Source organism: Sphaerodactylus townsendi, linkage group LG13 (genome assembly GCF_021028975.2).
Source record: "Sphaerodactylus townsendi isolate TG3544 linkage group LG13, MPM_Stown_v2.3, whole genome shotgun sequence".
Lineage (NCBI taxonomy): Eukaryota > Metazoa > Chordata > Lepidosauria > Squamata > Sphaerodactylidae > Sphaerodactylus > Sphaerodactylus townsendi.
The window spans coordinates 29,284,509-29,304,045 of record NC_059437.1 but is presented as its reverse complement, the minus strand read 5'-3'; the positions used below and the strand labels follow the sequence as shown (position 1 = coordinate 29,304,045).

The following is a 19,537-nucleotide window of genomic DNA, read 5'->3' as shown; positions in this document are numbered from 1 at the left end:
GTAGATGGTAAAAGACTGGGGTGATATGATCCTCAGTCAGCATTCTGGCTGCAGCATTCAGTACCAACTGAAGCTTCTGGAGAGTTTTCAAGGATAGCACCTTGTAGAGTACATTGCAATAATCTGATCTGGATGCTACGAGGGCATGCACCCCAGAGTCAAGATCTTTTCTGCCCAGAAAGGGTTGCAGCTGGCTCAGTTGGTGAAATGTGCCCCTGACTATGCTGCCACCTGTTTATTCAACAGGAGACCCTGGTCCAGCCACATGTCCCCACCCCCTCTCAGACCATGAACTTGCTCCTTTAGGGCAAGGACAACCCAGAACAGAAGACATCACAATCAGACCTGCCCTCACAGTTGCATCTCTGTTTTCTTGAGATTAAGTTTCAGCTTGTTAACCCTCATACATGCCAGAACTGCCTACAGGCACCTGTTCAGTTTCCAGAGCCTCCTTGGTCTTTCACCATTTTGGTCACCCTCCTCTGGACCTCTTCCAGCTTGTTAATATCCCTCTTGAATTGTGGGGCCCAGAACTGGACACAGTATTCCAGGTGAGGTCTGACCAATGCAGAATAGAGTGATACTTTTATGTACCTTGGTCTAGATACTAGACTCCTATTGATGCAACCCAGCATTTATATTGGCTTTCTTGCCTTCCACATCACACATGTTCAGTTTGTGGTCTATTACCTGGGACCTTTTGCAAGCAAAGCAGATATTTTGCTACAAGCCGCAGTTCCTCCCGTGGTTTGAGCTCCGGCTATTCTAGTTTTCTAGGTGTGGGAGTCTTTGATATGGGAGAGCAATCGGACACCCTGATCCCTATTTCCATTATAAAATGTTACAGCCTCAGGACAGCTATACTATGTAACTTTCCCCCTATGGTCACATCCCTTGGCTTTGAGGCTAGCCCAGTTTCAGAAGCTAAGCAGGGTTGCACCTGGTTAGTACTTGCATGGGAGACCACTAAGGAAGTTCAGGTTTGGTGAGCTGCCATTTCCACCTCTGTTTATCTCTTTCCTTGAAAACTCTACAGAGTCACCATTAGTCAATTGCAAATTGACAGCTTTTTCCACTGACTGAAACTATGGCTTCCACGGTTTCATTTCCACTGCAACTGATTGTGTACATACTAATGGTGGGTTCACAACATCTCTTTCCTCCTTGTAAGGTGATCAGAATGTGGAGTACAAGAAGACCGTTTGGCACAAGGACTGCTTCACCTGCAGCCAGTGCAAGAGCGTGATTGGCACAGCCAGCTTCTTCCCCAAAGGAGATGAAATCTTCTGTGTCTCCTGCCATGAGCATAAGTTTGCCAAGACCTGCGTGAAGTGCAAGAATGTAAGTTGTAGTAGCTTCTGTTGCAAATGAAATCATTGCCCGTTTTCCTTTCTGACTCGCCTTCTGAGGCTGTTCCCAGGGACACTTTCCCTGGTTTTACAGAGGAATTATCTAAGCCCTGTGAGAGTGACTGGCACAGTCAGGAAGCCTGTGTGGCTTGTCTGAATGCAGGCCCCTTGTGTTTCTGTTCACCACCTTGTATCACAAGCTGGCCCTGAAATTAAGGACGAATGGAGCAAAGCTTTCCTTAGCCAAAACCCTTCCTCAGCCAGGAAACATCAGGGGAAGGTCTCAGCCGCTATGCCCTGTCTGTTGGCCCTCCATAATAACTTGCCAGCTACAGAGTAAGACAGGATGCTGGACTAGATGGACCAATGGTCTGTCCCAGCAGGGCTCTTCTTATGTTCTTAATACAGGTTGCAGATGAGAGGGTGGGAAAATATAGCCTGGATCACAGACAAAGCACCAACTATTGTCTCCCTTCCCCATTCTAGGCTATCACTTCTGGAGGAGTTTCCTATGAGGATCGGCCTTACCACGCAGAGTGTTTTGTGTGCGCCACTTGCACGAAGAAGCTGAGTGGCCAGCGGTTCACGGCTGTGGACGATATGTACTATTGTGTTGACTGTTACAAGAACTTTGTTGCCAAGAAGTGTGGTGGCTGCAAGAACCCCATCACAGGTAGGCAAACAAGAGTGTGTAGGCAGACTTTGGAGGAATTGAAATGCCAGTTAGGCAGAGCATCACTTGAAATCTCTAATTTCAGGTTAAACTTTTTTATTAGCAAGACTTTAAAGACATACAAACAAAAAAGGGAGAAAAAACAAAAATGCATATAGTGGGGGAAAGGGAGAGTTCCCAATTTCATCTGCACCTAGTATAAATTAATTGATATATTACTACTTGCTCTCTATTTAAATTATAAAATTTATTCTCATTGCTATTACATGTCACACTTCTCTGAATTTTCTAATTCTTCTATTCCTCACATCCACAAATCATCAATTCATTTTTTTCTGTTTTATGCAAAAAGTCTATCAGAGGTTTTCAGTTATCCAAGAATTCCCCAGATAAGCCTCCACAGCTCAAGCAGCAGAGCGGGGAATCAAACCCGGTTTCTCCAGATTAGTGTACACCTGCTCTCAACCATTACACCCCTGCTGCTCCTTTTGCCCATGGAAGTGCCTCTTTTTCTCTGAAATCTAGTCTAGTTGACAGCTGCAAGTGGCTTAATCAACTGAAAGGGCAGCACCTTCCTCTGTCCTTTCTAACTCTCACCTTTTATGAATTCAACAGGTTTCGGGAAAGGCTCCAATGTGGTCAGCTACGAAGGTCGATCCTGGCACGATTATTGTTTCAACTGCAAAAAATGCTCCGTCCCGCTGGCTAACAAGCGTTTCGTCTTTCAAAACGAGCAAATTTACTGCCCTGATTGTGCCAAGAAGCTGTAAGGGGTGATCACTGGGATGCCATCTGGGGCCTTTGCTGCAGTCAGTTTTGAACCCGACCCTCCGATATGATGTGTTGCCTGGCTGTGGATTTTGCATTGTAGAGGCCCTCTCATACTTGCTTTCATAGAAAATGTAGGGTGATCTCTTCTCTCTACCTCTTCCTGCCTTCTCCCTGATGCATGCTAGTGGGGTTAAATAAAGCCTCTGTTGTAACATCTTAGTTGCAGATAACTTTGCTTTCGTGCCCTTCTTAAGATGCCACCTGAAGTTCATGGTAGAGCCTTGCCTATCTAAATATACTTTATTGCCTGTTCTGCATGATTGCTGAGCAAAGGCGACCAGCACGGATGAAGAACTAACAGTAAAAAGTGGGTGGATTCACATGGCTGCTTTTCAAGAGGACTTGCCGGTCTCCCTTCATGGGGCCGTTCCTTAGGGGAGCCTGCCTTTCCAGTATTGCAGACCCCAGGCCCTTTACCATAAACCAAACCTTTATTTTTAAAGTGGTGTTGGTCTTTCCTTTTTTTGTGCATATTCCTGTTGATTGTCTAGAACCCCTTTCTAGTTACCACAAAACTGTAACACACTGATTTCCAGATAAGTATATGATTGTAATATGTTCCTTGTTTCAAAAACATTCCTGTTCTGCGAAGTAGAGGTGCTGTTTCTAAGGAACAGACTCTCCACTTTATATAAACATCCTGCTCTTGCAGTGATGAACCCCAGTATCTCTATCGTCATCATTAATGTTTTTGTTTTTACAGAGTCTCTCAAAAGTCTCCCTCCATCCAAGGTACTTCATGTTATGAGCTGTTGTTGCTGTCACCATCTCCTTTCCTTACTACTAATTTTGTCCCCAGTAGGAGAATTATGGGGAAGATTTCTCAGGAGAGCCTTCTGGCTTGCACTGTGGTAATCTTTCTGCTCCTATCTCCTTACTCATCCCTTGCTCTCATTGCCAAACAGATACCGTAAGAAGCATTTTTCTAGAGCTTGTACATTTACCAGGAAAATGAATTCTTTCTAACTCAATTTCTTATGGTACAGAGAGCTAAGGGGGAAAAAGGATAGCTAAAAGTAGAGAGCCAGTGTGGTGTAGTGGTTAAGGTATCAGACTAGGATCTAGAATACCTGGTCTGCATCCCAACTCTGCCATAGAAACTGGGAGGCCTTGGGCTGGTCACATACTCTCATCCCTGACCATGGGTAGTATTTGGATGGGAGACCTCCAAGGAATACCAAGGGCATGATGACACAGAGGCAGGCAATGGAAAAGCATCTCTGAATGTCTCCTGCCTTGAAAGCCCTATGGGGCCACCATTAGTAAACTGTGACTTTACAGCAATAAATAAATACATTAAAAAGTCAGTTTCTAGTTGCCTACACATTTAGAAACTCCAAGAGATCATTAAATGCTTACTGAGCTTCATCTCAGGTCCCAGGAAGGTTATATTTCACCCCACCTCACATCACACTTTATGAACCCTTCTCCTCTCCACAATAGGCACCTTGTAGGTGAGTGTGAGAGAGTTCTGAGAGAACTGTGACTAGCCCAAGGTCACCCAGCAGGCTTCGTGTGTAGGTGTGGGGGAAACAAACCTGGTTCACTGCCACTCTTAATTACTACACCACACTGGTGAATTGCCTGGGCTGAGTTAAGAGGCAATTAGTGCTTCCTGATGGAATCAGAGCAGAGGACCACATCATTTTTTTGCCTACTATAATGATTTAAAACACAAACATATAGGTAGCTTAAAAAGATGATGTTCATCACATTTCCTCCCAGATCCTGTTACCTTTGAGCAACCTAAAGAGTCCTTGATTTCAGCATGCCTTCAACACCCCCACCCCCCGGCCGATTTGCTAGATGAAAGGTAAATAGGGCAAGCTAATTTACTTATGGGATTATGTCAATCACCTGGTCAGCACCTTGCAGGGGATAAAACAAAATGGCCATTTGACTCCACTCTCCATGGAAACCAGATTAAGTATAATGCTTCTATTAAGCATGCCTTCCTAATAATCCATAGACAGCCAGTAGGGACATTAAGCATATTTCTTTACTATTGGAAAATACAGGATAGCAATTGTATTAGTAGTACTCAGCTTTAAGTGGTGCCTGCCCTTTATGGCTGTCATTAGAATAACCTAGCCTTAAACATATTTAGGAAGCTTACTCATTTAACTTTGCTGGGTGGCCTGCCTGACTATAGTTTTTGTACTTCTGCAGAGGCTTTTGTCATTCATGTTCTGTACAAGCTGATTGCCTGGATAGCTTGCTGGAAATAGGAGGATACTGTGCAGGTGGAATAGAGGAGGGTGGTGTGGTTGCAACTATATGTTATCCCACGGCATTTCCTCAAATAAACAGTTCACTGCTTGTTCGCTTTCACTGTAGTGGTTTCTTTCCAGCACTCCTTTTTGTGTTCAGATGTTTATCTCCCCAACTGGACCACTCAAGCATACTGTTAAAACCTCTGTTAAAAACCAGCAGGCCAAAGATCTTTGAGCAAGGGAGACTTGGGTTCAAATATCACGGGAGGACCTTGGGTCTGCCATTCTCAACCCAACCCACCACTCAGGGCTGCTGTGAGAATGAAATGGAAGAAGGGGCTCCTCTGCACGACCCTGCACGACCCTGAGCTCCCCTTGGAGCTCTTCAACAAACAGCCACTGCGCAAGCAAGAGAGAAACTGCCATGAAGGCCACAGGTCTTCATGCTGAGTTTATGTTGCTGATCTTTGTGGTGAGAACACCCAAGTTGGTAGTATTACCTGTGTGACTCTGTCTAGTTAGTCATAACAAACAACCTGTTTCTGAAGTGCTCAGGTACCCTGGTGTCATTTACTTGTCAACTCAAAGCCTGAAGCCATATCTGGAAACAAATACATGATTTTGTAAAGTAAGGGTTGGGGAAAAATCAAAGTGCAAAACTACAGGATAAGCATTAGGCAGCTTTACTAGCTGTATACTCTATTTTCTACACATGCACACATTTTTTGGCCTTTTCCCCTACATGCTTTAGGACAAAAGGGGGAAAAAAGTAAGTCTTACTGTGTACTACAGAACTATATGACTTAAGGCCAGTATGCAACATTAGGACTCAGGGGGTCCCTGTGTTTTTCTCAGAAAATGGAAGGAGGTCTAACTTGCAAGTTCAGACACTGTTTTTAAAAACAAGGAAAGCATCTTTGAGACCCCACAACCAAACACCTTTCAATTGCAAAGTTTATTTAACAGTGCATATGTATGTACATACAGCTTTAAACAAAGCATTCAACAGGCAACGGTTTGGACAGAAAAATAGCATCATGCTTATTAGATTGTCTCTGCCAGAATGGAAGAGCTATCATACAAAAATACATTTTTTGTTTAAACCTAAGGCACTGCTCTAGTTTCTAATAGTTCCACCGTATTTGGAAACAGCAAGGGGGTGGGGCAAGGCAACAGGAAGGGTCTGACTTCCTAATTTAAGCAGGCTGTTGAGAAACGGAACTTCCTTGGTGTGTGAGAATATTTGCATTGGAAAAAGCCCCCCAAACGCTGAGAAGGCAGGAACCAGACTGTTGAAATAGTTGCTGCTGATTCAAGCGGTCTTTAGAGGGAGCGGCTCTTTAAGAAAGACAACTAGCTACTTAAGACAGTTGTCAGAGCACAACAGGGTCCTTCTCTCAAGTATCTGCACAGCGGCCATGGAAGTCGTTCCTTCCTGCTAGACACAGGTAGCTCAACAGAGAGAGCAGCTTTGAGGGGAGAGGCAGCCATGACAATGCGAGCAGACAAACAAATGTAGAATAATTAACATGGACAAAAAAGAAAAACACACAACCGGAAGGGTCTAATACTGGTTTTATGTACACAAGAATACTTACATATGTGAAGATAAACTTAAATACATGTGTAATTTTAAAAAAGAAAAGGAAAAACAAAACTGCTTAAACTCAACCAATGACAACAGCACAATGGGAAGGATCTGCCAAGAGCTGCTCCCACACGGGTGCCGCCGGTTTCACGGGGGTTGGCACAGAGACCCACACGAGCCCTGTCAAAAGGACCAGAGGCTGCATGACAGCAGCACAGCCTGGCGGACTGGGGGCTGCGTCAACCCAACTTGCTTCTCCTCCAGATTTTAGAAGTGTGCGCTGGCTCAAACAGAGATAGGGAGCTTCACCTATCAAAACGTATTATGGAAAGGCCACTCTTTTGCCACGATGACGTGACTTAAAGATATGGGTTAAGGGAAGTAAGCTTACATGCTCATTCAACTGGTTCCCCTGGGCCCATCAAAAGGGTGCAGATGGCTTTGGTTCCTCCCACTCTGCAGAGCCAGGTTTAACCGTGCCTCACTCTGACAGCATATGCTGTGCAGTGTGTGAGGCATTCCCTAGGATATATCACAACCATTGTGCCACAGAATCACTGGGAAGGAACTGGAGAAGTTGATCCTAGAAATTCTGCCGACGAGTAGCCTTCCGCAATCTTAAATATTCAACGGACGAGCAGCAGATTTGCCTCTGTGGCTAGCAGGATTTTTTGCTCAGTTTTATCAAAACTCACAATTCTTAAGGTCTTTAGTGACTGGTTTCAAGTGTTGACAGAGACTCCTGAACTTATAAAGGCTTTTTTTTTATATTAAACAATCTTTCATAACTGTTGTCTCTCTGACACAGAGGGAAGAACTGATCTCAATTATTCATGTGCATCCTTCTTAGTGTCCCTGTAACAAGTGGACAAGGTTACACCAGTAACGTAACAAAGCGAGCGTGGTTTTAATAATAGGATTAGGTCTTTTTGTCCTATGTCTGTTCAATCGTTAGTAAATCTCCAGAGTAAGCCACCATATCTCATGTTAAGAGGGAAATTAAGGACCCTTAGGCAATTTAGTGAACATTTCCTCAAAAGGAAAACAAGTTACATTATAAAAGTAAACTTGGTTAAACAGATCCAAGGAAGCAACTGGAGAAACAACAACGGCAAGAATCTCCCTGAAGAGGTTTCAAGGTGCAAGGATAGACGGGGTAGCCTCCTTGGGGAGGGGTGCGAGTAACTTGGAGTTGGGCAAAGCAGCTTTTTCAAAACAAGGCCTTCATGACTTGATAAAACCCTGAATTCCTGAAGTGCAACCAGGAGACTTCTAGGATTCTGGTGTTCACAGTTCTGTTAAAGAGAGAGAGAGAGGGAGGCACATTTTTAGCACCCTCGTGTTAAACAGCAGGACTCTACGTGAAATGGAAATTTTCCTATCAACAGGAGACCAACAGCAGCTTGGCAGGCCCCTTGAAGTCTAAGAGCCCCTGTGGAGGAAACTCTTTTGCACAATGAAAACCAGGAAAACTCCTTGCCAGTAATGCAAGTGACAATGGGAGTCTGTTGCTTTTTATGCAATGCAGTGGAGGCATTTGCTTTTCCACTGATAAAACTGCCAAATACTCAGGTGATTGGTGGCTTTCTGCTAGGAAGAACCTTCTAGAAATATGGCCATAAGAAGGCGGATGGGACTGGGCACGCTGTATGTTATTTTTCAGGCTGCAGCAAGAAAAATGAGTCAGCTTTACCTAGCCAGTTTCCTTCCTGCCTTGGGCCAGTTTGTGTTCTTCCTTTTATCATTTCCTCCCCCGATTTGTGCCCCAAGTTTTCAATTTCCTTAAAAAACAACTGAAAACAATTACTGTTCAATACAAAGTTTAAATTCATAAACAATTGAGTTTCCTTGGCAATTAACGTAATCTGGTTTTCAATTGAGAGACCAGTGGGAAACATAGCTTACCTGATGCAGTCTCTATTGGTTTGGTCAAGGGATTCATTGTGCTCTCCTCCTCAAAAACCAGCTTGGGACTTGGAGGTACTGTAGCAGCATCTTTCAAGTTCTGGTTCGATATTTCAGCAGCGATGCTATCTGCACTTTGCCTGGTTGTCTTGGGAATCACTCCAAGATCAATTATCTCCTCAAAATTCCATGCAAGAGATTTTCCATTCAGATTTGACAGGAATCCAATCGGGTGATTGGCTTCATTAACATGCAAAATTCCAGAGTTCTCAATGACTGCTTCTTTTGCTGGAGGACTGGAAAGAGAATGGGGCAGAACAGGAGTTGTTTTCAATCTACTTATTCCACTCTTTGCTGACTGAGCAGTTCATGCAGCCCAATCGATCATCTCTAGTTATTTGGGTTTTTTTAAAAAAAACCCTTTTTCTGGAAACAAAGATAGAACCAAAGTCAGAGGTTCAGGTACCCTTTAGTGGTGTAGGAGGAAATCTCATTTATTACCTTTCTCAAATAAAAAGAGACCTCTGTGTATGCTTATGGACTCAGGAGACAGCCAGAGGCTTACCACCTGCACAGTGCAGTGCACTGTTTCCCTCAAGCAGCCTGGATTACTTACTGTGCTGAAAGAAACAACCTCTTTCATTTGGACTGGGACAGGTAGAAAAAGAAATTGCAAGAGACCACTTTTCTCCAAACCCCAGAAGAAACTGCCTCTCCCACAAGCCCCAAAGCCATGTTAGAGGGCTGTTGGTGGCGTGCAGAGAGTCTTGGGCCAAGTTAAGTGAGGAGAATGGCCCAGCCACTGCCCAGCTAAGGAAGTGAGGGTGGCGAGTCCATGCAGAAAGAGCACACAGGCTTACCTGGGCTCCCATGCCCCTCCCAGGCCATCTGCTGCCAGGTGGGCTTAGTAGCCTCTGCCCCTACCTGGTTCTCAGTAAGTGTGACCAGCCTCCTCCCCTCAGTGCTCCCAGTTTGGGTTGGAAATGTGGCCTCAGATCATTGGAGCTGTTTTTTTAATAGTTCATGTCAATTAGCCAAAGAGCTACTATCTTGTAAGTAGCTCTTACAAAATACTTACTTTTATTTCTAAGAACCAAATCTTCACAATCCACAAGCATCGCCTTCACTGAGTTTACTTCAGTTTTTGAAAATAATGGGCTTCCATGCAATTCTTACATTTAAACAACATACACTGTTAACAGAGCATCCCCAAACTTTTGCAAATTAGGCAAAGGCTTACTTCAGCTGGTCATGGATGCTTAAGAACAAAAACTAAGCTAAATATGGCTTTCAAGTCAAGAGCTGCCCTGAAGCACCAGGAAACCTCAGCACTAGCAGCCAAAGGCAGATCAAACAGTAGTTACCAAACAACTGTTGTTTCTGTTGTAAAATCCCCAATATTTCATTACAAACAAAATTACTTTGGCTAATTCAGACATAATTGTCCTATTGCCTCATCATTATTGCCACAAATGATTCCCTTGACAGAGTCATACACTAACACAACTTACAGAATTCACTTCCACAAGATATATGATGATAGCCATTGTCTAGGTGGCTTTAAAAGGGGATCAACCAAATTAATGGAGCCTGGATATACAGTGGCTATAGCCTGGCAGGTAAAATAGAACCCCCAAGTAGAAGTGCTATGCACCTCTGAACATCAGCTGTGCCGAAGAAACAATGGCAGAATTGTCTTCATACTGTTTCTTATATGTCCTGTGAACACTAAGTTTGCCTTTCACAATTGAGAACATTGAAAAAGTGTTTTACAAATCTATTAAACTAAATACATACCTGGTCTCTTTTATCTGGGTAAAATGCTCAGAATTCTCATCTTTGACTTCCAGCTGCTCATCACCATTTACAAAGACATCATCTGGGTCTATTTTTGAAGCTTCTTGTAATAAACTCTCAGGAGCATCTTCCAGGGGTGAGTCCACATACTTTGCCTTTTCTGAAATTTGGAGTTTTGTAATTAGCTCACATTTGAAACTAAATAAAAGGGAACACATGCCTAACTACTCCCAAGCACGATCTGAAGAAAAAAATTATGTGGAGTTACCACAAACTGTCCAAGAACGTGGGAAAACCAACATGCTTACCTTTTGCCACTTTGCTTTTTACTGTTGAGCTGATTGGGAAGCTTGTTTGTTTTTTGTGCCTTACAACTCTAGAACTACTGGGGAGTCCCCTAAGGTCTGATTCACACATGCAGAAAAAGAAGTGGGAGAATGAACTGTGCCACTTTAGCAGGTGGGAGATCACAGAAAATTACATTTCGGAATGTCTCCATAAGATAAACCCTCACTGCAAACAGAAAATCAGGATAGTGCAAGGTTTTAAAACCCTCCCTTATTGTGCTTGTTTTCTATTTGCATAGACTTTTAAACATTATTTTAAATGCATGTCTCAAAGCTAGAATCTACCACTGAGATGATGCAGCTCACCCTACAACTTCCTGCATGAACCAGCTCTTAGATGCTGACAATGTGGGTCTAGCAACTTCACTTGCCAAGAGGTGCTTCTTACCAGGCTGATCTTGTTTTTCAAGGCCCAGGTCATCCTCCTCCTCCTCCTCCTCCTCCTCCTCAACATCTTCATCCTCATCATTTGATTTCTCTTCATTCTGTGGCAAAAAAACCCCATTAACAGCTACTTGCAAGTGATTATATCCAGTTTTTATGTGCTGATCCTTGAAGAATAGTCAAATCTCCAAACTCTGCAGAAGTTTCAGAAACATCGAAATCTTAGGAATGACATGGCTGCACACGAGTTGACAAGGGGGAAACAGGAAACCTGGCTCCCCTTGTTCGATTTCTATTTACTGTCTCAAGCAACTTATGTTCACTTGCTTAATAGGCTAAAATATCAGCTGAATATGTATGCACATGTAAGATTGGTGTCTCAAAGGCAGGGTGAGAGTTTTTGAGCTCCAAAATGAAGCCATCATATCATTATATATACCTAATCGTTTACCTGAAAAATCTACAATCAGTCTACAACATCTTGTTGAAAAATGAGTTGCCACAAACATGACAAGCCTTACTTTGGCTTCATTCTGTTCTGCCTTCCGAGTCCTCTTCATTATTTCTTCAATTCTCTATTTGAATGACAGACAACATCAAGAATAAGTTCTGACCCTCTTCCCCAACAACCAATACTTGAAGGAACAAAAATATCAAGAATTTACTTTATATCATAACGCAAAAATACACAAAACACCAATTTTAAGAGATGGCAAACTGCAACTGGTCTGTGTACTGGGTGCATCCACACGACCTTGTTCACCCATCTGTTTATCCATCAAAAAACTGAGCAGAAAGCAGTACCTTCCTTCTCTCCAGCCTCTCTTGCATGTTCTGCTGCATAATTCGCTCTCGCTCTTGTTGGTGCCTGTAAGCTTCTTCTTGCGCTTTAGCTTCAGCTTCTTCTCGCTAAGAGAGAACAAGAAGGAAAACCATCATGGAAGTTGTCATGCCCCCAGAGAGGCTTTTGTTATTTCCCCATTAAGCTTTAGTTTCCCCATAGTTAGCATGGTTTTAGTTCTTTGTCAAATCTTCTAAGGGAGATTCACTTGGGGGGCAGAACAGAAGTTACTCAGGCCGTTTCCGCACGGCCCCCCAGGCGCTTCCACGCCGGCAAGAATTCTGCCGGCGTGGGGGCGGAGGCCGTTTGCACGCAAGCGTGCGAGCGGCCGCAGGAGAGGCCGGCAGATGACAGGTGGCTCCACATGGAGCCGCCTCTGCCCCCTTCCCTTTCCCACTCACCTTGTCCCCGTTGTCGGCCTGCTGGCCTCCGAAGCCCCGCCCACGCTGCCCTCCGACCTCCAGGGGTCGGAGGACAGTGAAGAGGAAGGAGTTTCGGGAGGCCAGTGCAGGCCGACGGCTGGGACTAAAGGCTGAGTGGAAAAGGGAAGAAAATGCAGCGTACGTTCTCGGGCGGCAAGCCATTTGCAGCGCCGCGAACACGCTGTTGGAACAAAAACAACCCTTTAAAGGGTTGTTTTTTAGAGGCGGACCCTGACAATCACGCCTCTGGGGAGGGGCGAGCGAACCCAGTTGTTGACGCTGCACTGCGTTGCGGCACCGCCCGCCTGCAAGTGCGAATGGCTCCCCGGGGAATCCATGCGATCTCCAGAGGCGCCACTCCTGAAAGGGGCGTCTTGGAAAGCGGACCTCAGATTTCTTCTAAAGACAAGAAAATGATTTCAACGAATTTCCACCCACCAAAGACTCCCCAAGGCATTCAAATGGCGAAACAACAAAGTGAAATACTGTCCCCCTAAATTTAAGAGAAACAACATGTTTTCACCACCACTCACTACCTGTTGATTATCAGCTGAGACCAATTTTTTTTTTTCAGAATGAAGGACCCCAGAAGAGGAAAATAAGATATCTAGTTCAACAAAACTCACGAGGTTTTGGATAAGTAGCCCTTACATTAAAAACATACACACACATAGTTTATTCTTTAAATGCCATCCCCCAGAATTAGACCCCAAAGTATGTGCTTACCAACAGATATCACTATGGCCCCTTCCGCACATGGAGAATAATGCACTTTCAAGTCACTCTCACAACTGTTTGCAAGTGGATTTTGTTATTCTGCACAGTAAAATACAGCTGCAAAATGCATTGAGCCCTGCGGGGATAGGGCAGGATAAAAATCCAATAAACAAATAAATGAACGAATAAACAAATGAACAAATAAAGTGGATTGAAAGTGCATTATTCTGCATATGCGGAAGGGGCCTATGTTTTGTTGAGTCTTCTTATTAAAATTAGAACTAAAAATGGACACTAACACTACAAAGCGAAGGAAGGCCAAAGGAACATTTAAGGAGATTCAAGGCAACAATCAAAGGAAAACACGGGTTGCTGAACCAAATACAGAAAGGAACCCTCTTTGGCAAAGACAAAAATATTCAATATTTCTAAAGCTACCTAAAAGAAAGAACATCCAATTTCTCTAGCTCTGCCTGATGCTATTGCTTTTAGAGATCAAACCTGCTGCTGAAGCTCAGCCAGTTTCTCCTGTTCCTCTTCCTCCCTCCGAAGTCTCTCCTTCTCGGCCAGTCTTTGCTGCTCCGCCTCTGCTATCTTTCTTTGTTCTTCTTGTTGGCGGAGCTCGTCTTCTCTCTGTGCCTGCTCCTCAAGTGCTCTCTTGGCTTCATTTTCTTTTTTAACCCTAAGAATCCCAACAAATTGGATAGAGATCAGACCTGTGCCATTTTATCTTGCCTTTATGAAGTGAACTGAAGAGCTGTCTCAGCTTCCAAATGTATTTATTTTTATGGCACTTTGGGGCTTGGAACGTTGGCAGTGCAAAATTGGACAAAGAAAAGAGAAAGAATAAAGATACTGCTGTTTGGCTCACTTGTAGCAGTTCCCTGCTCACCAGATGACTAGATGAGTTGCTTCTAGGTCTGCTATTAGAAACTTACATTCCTCATGAGGAATGTGAAATTAATGTGTTTGAAAGATACTCCAGTCATTTTCTAAAATCCAGGGTTACCTTTCCTCCTCTTCTTTCTGAGCTCTTTCCAGGACTTCACGTTCTCTTTGCTCTCTTGCAAGACGCCTTTTCTCTGCCAAGAGCCTTGCTGCTTCTTCAGCTGTTGTGGTCCCTGAAGCACTTTTGCTACTAGCATCTGCAATGAAAGAATGCATTTGAGAAAGTCACATGAATGTAGCCATGGCCCCATGGATTTTGCTTGGCATACCTGATCCTTTGAAAATAACACTCTGCTCTTTGTAATGGGCAGAGAACTTCCTAGCTATACAAACAAGTTTGATAATTCTGTTCCATTTGTCATCATGTTGAGAATCAAATCAATCCAGCTTTTATGACAACCCCCTCCCACCAGACATTAGCTTCTGAGGATGCGGATTTCAGAATAAGAAAACTGTGGAATACTTTTAGGGTGGATGAAAGTAAGTGATTTTCAGTTTTATCCCATGATACAGAATTTCTGGAAATCTTGAAGACATGGAAAGAAACTCAGACTGCAAATGCCTTAGCAGACCAGGTGCTCGGGAGCAGCAGCAGCAGAAGGCCATTGCCTTCACATCCTGCATGTGAGCTCCCAAAGGCACCTGGTGGGCCACTGCGAGTAGCAGAGTGCTGGACTAGATGGACTCTGGTCTGATCCAGCAGGCTAGTTCTAAAAAAAAAAACCCCTGAAAATCACTAACTTTAACTCACCCTAAAATTATTTACCTACTTTGACAACAGAAAATGCTTAATTTATAATTTGATTACCATTTACGATTGCATTGTTTGGCATATTTCAAAAATTTTAAACAATAAATGCCTTAATCTTAGAAGCAGAAACTGAAGTTGAAAACACAATTTTAAAGTTGAAAACACAGTAGAAAGCACAATTTTTGTAACAAAATAAATGGTATTATACAGACATAAATGTTCTTATACAGTCCTAATAGAGTGTAGAAGATACTAAAGTATGAACTCTTAAAATAGCAGATTATACAACCGTGCAATTATAGTATATTAGTAGTGTATAAAATTAGCCATATGTAAACTCTATATTATTTGAAAATACTGTATACGTTTATGGCACTTAAAGAGTAATTCCTGCTATGCCATAGTTTGTCTTACATGAGTCTCTTTATACTACACATTTTTCCCACTTAACATTTTGAGTGAGTAAAACCTGTTCTTAAGATATTTAAACTCTTTCCAAAAGAGAAAATATTCCAAATTCATTGTTTCTGGGTCCTTATATCTTTACCTCAGTCACATTTATGAAAATGATATCCAACTTGACTATGTTTGTTTGTTTATTTATTTATTTTTGGATTTTATAGACTGCCCAACCCCCAAATGACTCTGTTGAATATAATAGTATGCCCATTATCACTCCAGGTCGCTATATATTTTTGTGATGCTAGCAGAAGTTGTCAACCACTGAACCAGGATGGATATCTAAGGGCAATGTTTCAGTCATTCATCTAGAATATTTTAGAGACAATTATTTAAAGAGATTATAACCTGATCAATTTCATTAAAACTTACTTTTAGTGAAACTTTTGTCATAAACCCTACTTGGATTTTTTTTGAGAATGGGAAAAAACCATTTTAGAGCTGTTTAATGTTTAACAGTAATACTCTGCATATAGATCTTTCAGTATTCAACATACTTCACATACATTATGACAAGAACATTTTCAGCAGCCCTAAAAGGGGTGTGTTATGTGCGTTGTGCTGTCATGTTGCTTTCAAGTTATGGTGACCCTATGAATAAATGGGCTCCAAAATGTCCTATCATTAACAGCCTTGCTCAGGTCTTGCAAACTTTAAGGCTGTGACTTCCTTTACTGAGTCAATCCATCCCATGCTGGGTCTCCTCTTTTCCTGAAGCTTTCTACCTTTCCCGGTATTATTGTCTTTTCCAGAGGGTTTTGTCTTCTTATAATGTACAGAAAGTATGATAGGCGGATTCCGCACGGGCCAAAAACAGCAATGTGAAAACAGCGTAAAAGGCTTTACACTGTTTTCACACCGCTGTTTTTGGCCCATGCGGAATCTGCCATAGCCTCAGTTTAGTCAAATGGGGGAAATGAAGTTGGGTGAAGGGCTGTCTAGGGAGTTTGTGGACATGACATAATTTTGAATCAGAGTCACAACTCATTCTTTTCGTTACTGTTCCATACGACCTCCCCATTTCTAATTAATTGCAAGTATGGTATGTGAATACATCATGTAAAAAATAAACTCTTTGGTGTTAAGAACTCTGAACTTCTTGCACCTGCTTCTATGTCAAACCCATAATGTGAGAAAACAGTCCACTTTGTTCACAGTGTACGCCATATGGATGGCTTTCATTATCCAGTGAAACAGCACGGCATTTACATGGCCCTGCAAAACAGATAAAGTGTGTTCAATCTTGTTTTCTGTATAACATCTTCAGCTTTCCCCACTCAGTGCTCTATGCCATATTGTGTCTTGAAGATGGACGGCATTTACTGGAAACTAGGGCTTGGTGTATTAATTTCTGTTTTGGATTCACCTGTGTTTTAACCATGGCAACAATAGCCTCTCAGCTAAGGAATTATCTTTTCTACACACCACCGACTGGCAGGCCCACAGTAAAGCTATTATGATGTGATTTTAGCCTCCCTGTTGATACCCTAGTCATGCTTCCTTCTATTGAACTGCTCGGCATTATTAAAAGAAAGCTGTTTGAGCAAGAGCACCAGAACTTGGTTTCTCGGGCAAGTAAATTTCGCTCTCCCATTTCTTTAGGCATTCCAGTAAGAACTGGAATGGCCATATATTTATATCAAATACTTGAGCCTAAACTATGCTGTGCTCTTTCACTTGCAAGATGCAACATCCTTCCTTCTTCTTTGAGAAAAGGGAGGGAGCTGAAAGTCCCTTACCATGAAAGACTGTGCATCTGCCCAGTTGATCATATGCTACTTCATTGCCCCCTGTGCAGTATTGCTAGGTCTAGGTTGCTAGAACCTTTATTGTTGAGTAGTGGTGAACTTACTGAGCAAGAAAAGACAATTTCTTTTAAATAATGAAGATACAGAAGTTCTTGAACAGACAACTAAATTTCCTTGCTTTGTAATTCTTAAAATACATAATATTAGCACTGTGATTATTTTAATGCTTGACTGTCTTATATCTGCTGTGCCTAAGTTTTAAAGAATAACCTTGTTTAAATTTATATGTCAATAAAGATTCCGTATTGAAGACTAGTCTACTTGAAACTTCTTTGTCCTCTCTAAAGAAAAAAAAAGATCCCCACAGACATCTAGATAGTGAAGAACTTTCTCAGCCTCAGTAGAGGGCCAGGGGGAAAAGGGAGTATTATGTCCTGGCTCAAATGAAAGGACACTGCCTTGGGGAGTTATTCCATGCTTGGGTGAAGAACTACCTTGTCAGTGTGGAATTTTATGAAAGGGGGGTAGCTAAGTAAGGCCCTCAGTTCCCCCACTCGCCCAGCTGAGGCAATAGCCACTAAAAATCCCACCTTGTAGGAAAGTTCAGCAAGTGAACAGGACAGCATAGGTTCAAAGGGTTTGCTGGTAAGGTAGGACAGTACTAGAGCCATTGTGGGAGTGGATGTGAATTTGAGGAATTTAGGTTGGCTAGACCCTCTTACAATGGGGTTGAGAAAACAAGGAAGCCAACTTGAAACTCAGGTGAAATGTGGAATTGTCACAAGATGAACTTTAATAGAGGTGTTAGCCAATCCTAGATCTTTTAATGATAGCAGCTAGTCAAAAACTAATGGAAGTTTACAAGAAAAAGGCTCCAACCCTTTCTGTATAGCCCACCCCCCACAGTTTCCACTTAGACCTTACGATTTCCTTGTGGAAGATTTGCAAGCATTTAACGATATATCCTGTACTCTTGAAGACCACTCCATTAAGGCAGGATTAGCCAAGCTGCCAGATGCAGGGATGGAATATTTTGGTGGAACACATCTCCCAAGCTGAAGTGATCCCTGGCTAGGGGGAAGTGGTGCACTTGGCCCCGTGCCAGTTGAAGGAGGGTTGTGTACCAATGAAGAAGGACTTGTCTGCCTGCAAACTGGCCACCACCCTGGGAAGAGGAAAGGGAGGAAATGCATAAAGCAAACTCCCCCTGCCACAGAAACTGAAACACATCCCCCAAAGATCCCAAGCCCGTTCCCGAAGGGGAGCAGAAGCGGTAATACTTGGAATTCTGGAGTGAAACAAACAGATCTATAGTTCATGTGCCCCAACTTGCCAAACCCTGTCTGAGATAGAATGGGTTTAGAACCCATTGGTAATATGACATATTCTGCCTGCAGAGGGCATCCGCTAAGATGTTGCCCTTGTCCACTATGTGTATGACAGCGAGCGAGATGTTGTGTAGAACTGCCCAATCCCACAGGCAGATTGCTTCCTTGCAGAGGCGAATTGAACCCGTACCCCCTGATTTAGGATGTAGTATCTGGTGTTGGTGTTGGTTACCACCTGCACTCTCTTCCCAGCTAGACTTGTAAAAGAGACAGGAGCCAATCTCACCACTTGTAGCTCAAGCAAGTTGATATGATTCTGCACTTCTGTGTAAGACCACATACCACGCATGAACTGCTGATGACAGTGAGCGGTCTAGCCAAATAGGAGACGTCTGTAAAGAGCTGGGGATCATAGCTGAGCACCCCAAATGGCATCCCTTAAGGAGGTTAGAGCTATCCTGCTACCATCCTAGGGATCTAAACACTGATCTCAGAATGGACAATTTCCTAAATCGATGGTCTCTGAGTGGATTAAACCTGTGTACAACCCATGTTTGTAAGGCCCACATCTTAAGGCGGGCATGTTCAACCACGGTCATGGTGGAGGTCATCAATCCCAGCAACCACTGGATTACAACAGCCAGCTGGTACTGGGACCTTTTAAAATGGTCTATCAGGGAAGCAATGGATGTTACTCTGGAAGTAGGCAGAAAAGCAAAACCTTTAGTTGAATCAAGAACTGTCCCATTAAATTTTATATTCTGTCAGGGAACTATGAAAGACTTCTCAACATGGATTAATAGGCCAAGCTGGCCAAGAACTTTAATTGTGATGTGCACCTGCCCAACCACATGCCAACTCCTTGGAATCCCCTACAAGTAGCCAATTATCTAAATATGAAAAGATATTGCATTCCCTAGCAGCTAGGTGGGACACAACCACAGCCATGCACTTTGTGAACGCTCTCAGTGCTGCTGCTAGGCCAAAGGGCCGCACTATGTATTCAAAGAATTTATGCTTGCATCAGAACCTAAGGTATCACACATAGTCAGGATGGATAGAGATGTGAAAGTACACATCTCTTACGTCAATTATCATGAACCAAGCTCCCAGGGTCAAAAGGGGCAGGATGTGCAAAAGAGATACCATTAGAAATGTGTACATCTTGAGATGGTGGTTTAACATGCATAGGTCCAAAATTGGGGTCTTGGCTCCGAATCTCTAATCACAGACAAG

At 43.0% G+C, this 19,537-nt stretch overlaps 2 protein-coding genes across 9 annotated transcripts in view; one reads left to right on the top strand and one right to left on the bottom strand.

Moving 5' to 3' along the window:
* The window catches only part of FHL1 (four and a half LIM domains 1), a 39,054-nt gene extending 33,882 nt beyond the window's left edge, over positions 1–5,172 (top strand). For both annotated transcript variants that reach the window (XM_048514731.1, XM_048514730.1), the window contains 3 exons: positions 1,172–1,341; positions 1,836–2,022; positions 2,638–5,172. In XM_048514731.1, the coding sequence (XP_048370688.1) occupies positions 1,172–1,341; positions 1,836–2,022; positions 2,638–2,792 (512 nt within the window). In that variant the 3' untranslated portion in view covers positions 2,793–5,172. The remainder of the gene's footprint in view (positions 1–1,171; positions 1,342–1,835; positions 2,023–2,637) is intronic.
* Positions 5,173–6,624: 1,452 nt separating this feature from the next.
* Positions 6,625–19,537, bottom strand: part of MAP7D3 (MAP7 domain containing 3) — a 56,982-nt gene continuing 44,069 nt past the window's right edge. For all 7 annotated transcript variants that reach the window (XM_048514722.1, XM_048514724.1, XM_048514728.1 and 4 more), the window contains 8 exons: positions 14,077–14,212; positions 13,569–13,749; positions 11,892–11,996; positions 11,609–11,662; positions 11,092–11,188; positions 10,357–10,516; positions 8,560–8,855; positions 6,625–7,949 (listed from right to left, as the gene is read on the bottom strand). In XM_048514722.1, the coding sequence (XP_048370679.1) occupies positions 7,942–7,949; positions 8,560–8,855; positions 10,357–10,516; positions 11,092–11,188; positions 11,609–11,662; positions 11,892–11,996; positions 13,569–13,749; positions 14,077–14,212 (1,037 nt within the window). In that variant the 3' untranslated portion in view covers positions 6,625–7,941. The remainder of the gene's footprint in view (positions 7,950–8,559; positions 8,856–10,356; positions 10,517–11,091; positions 11,189–11,608; positions 11,663–11,891; positions 11,997–13,568; positions 13,750–14,076; positions 14,213–19,537) is intronic.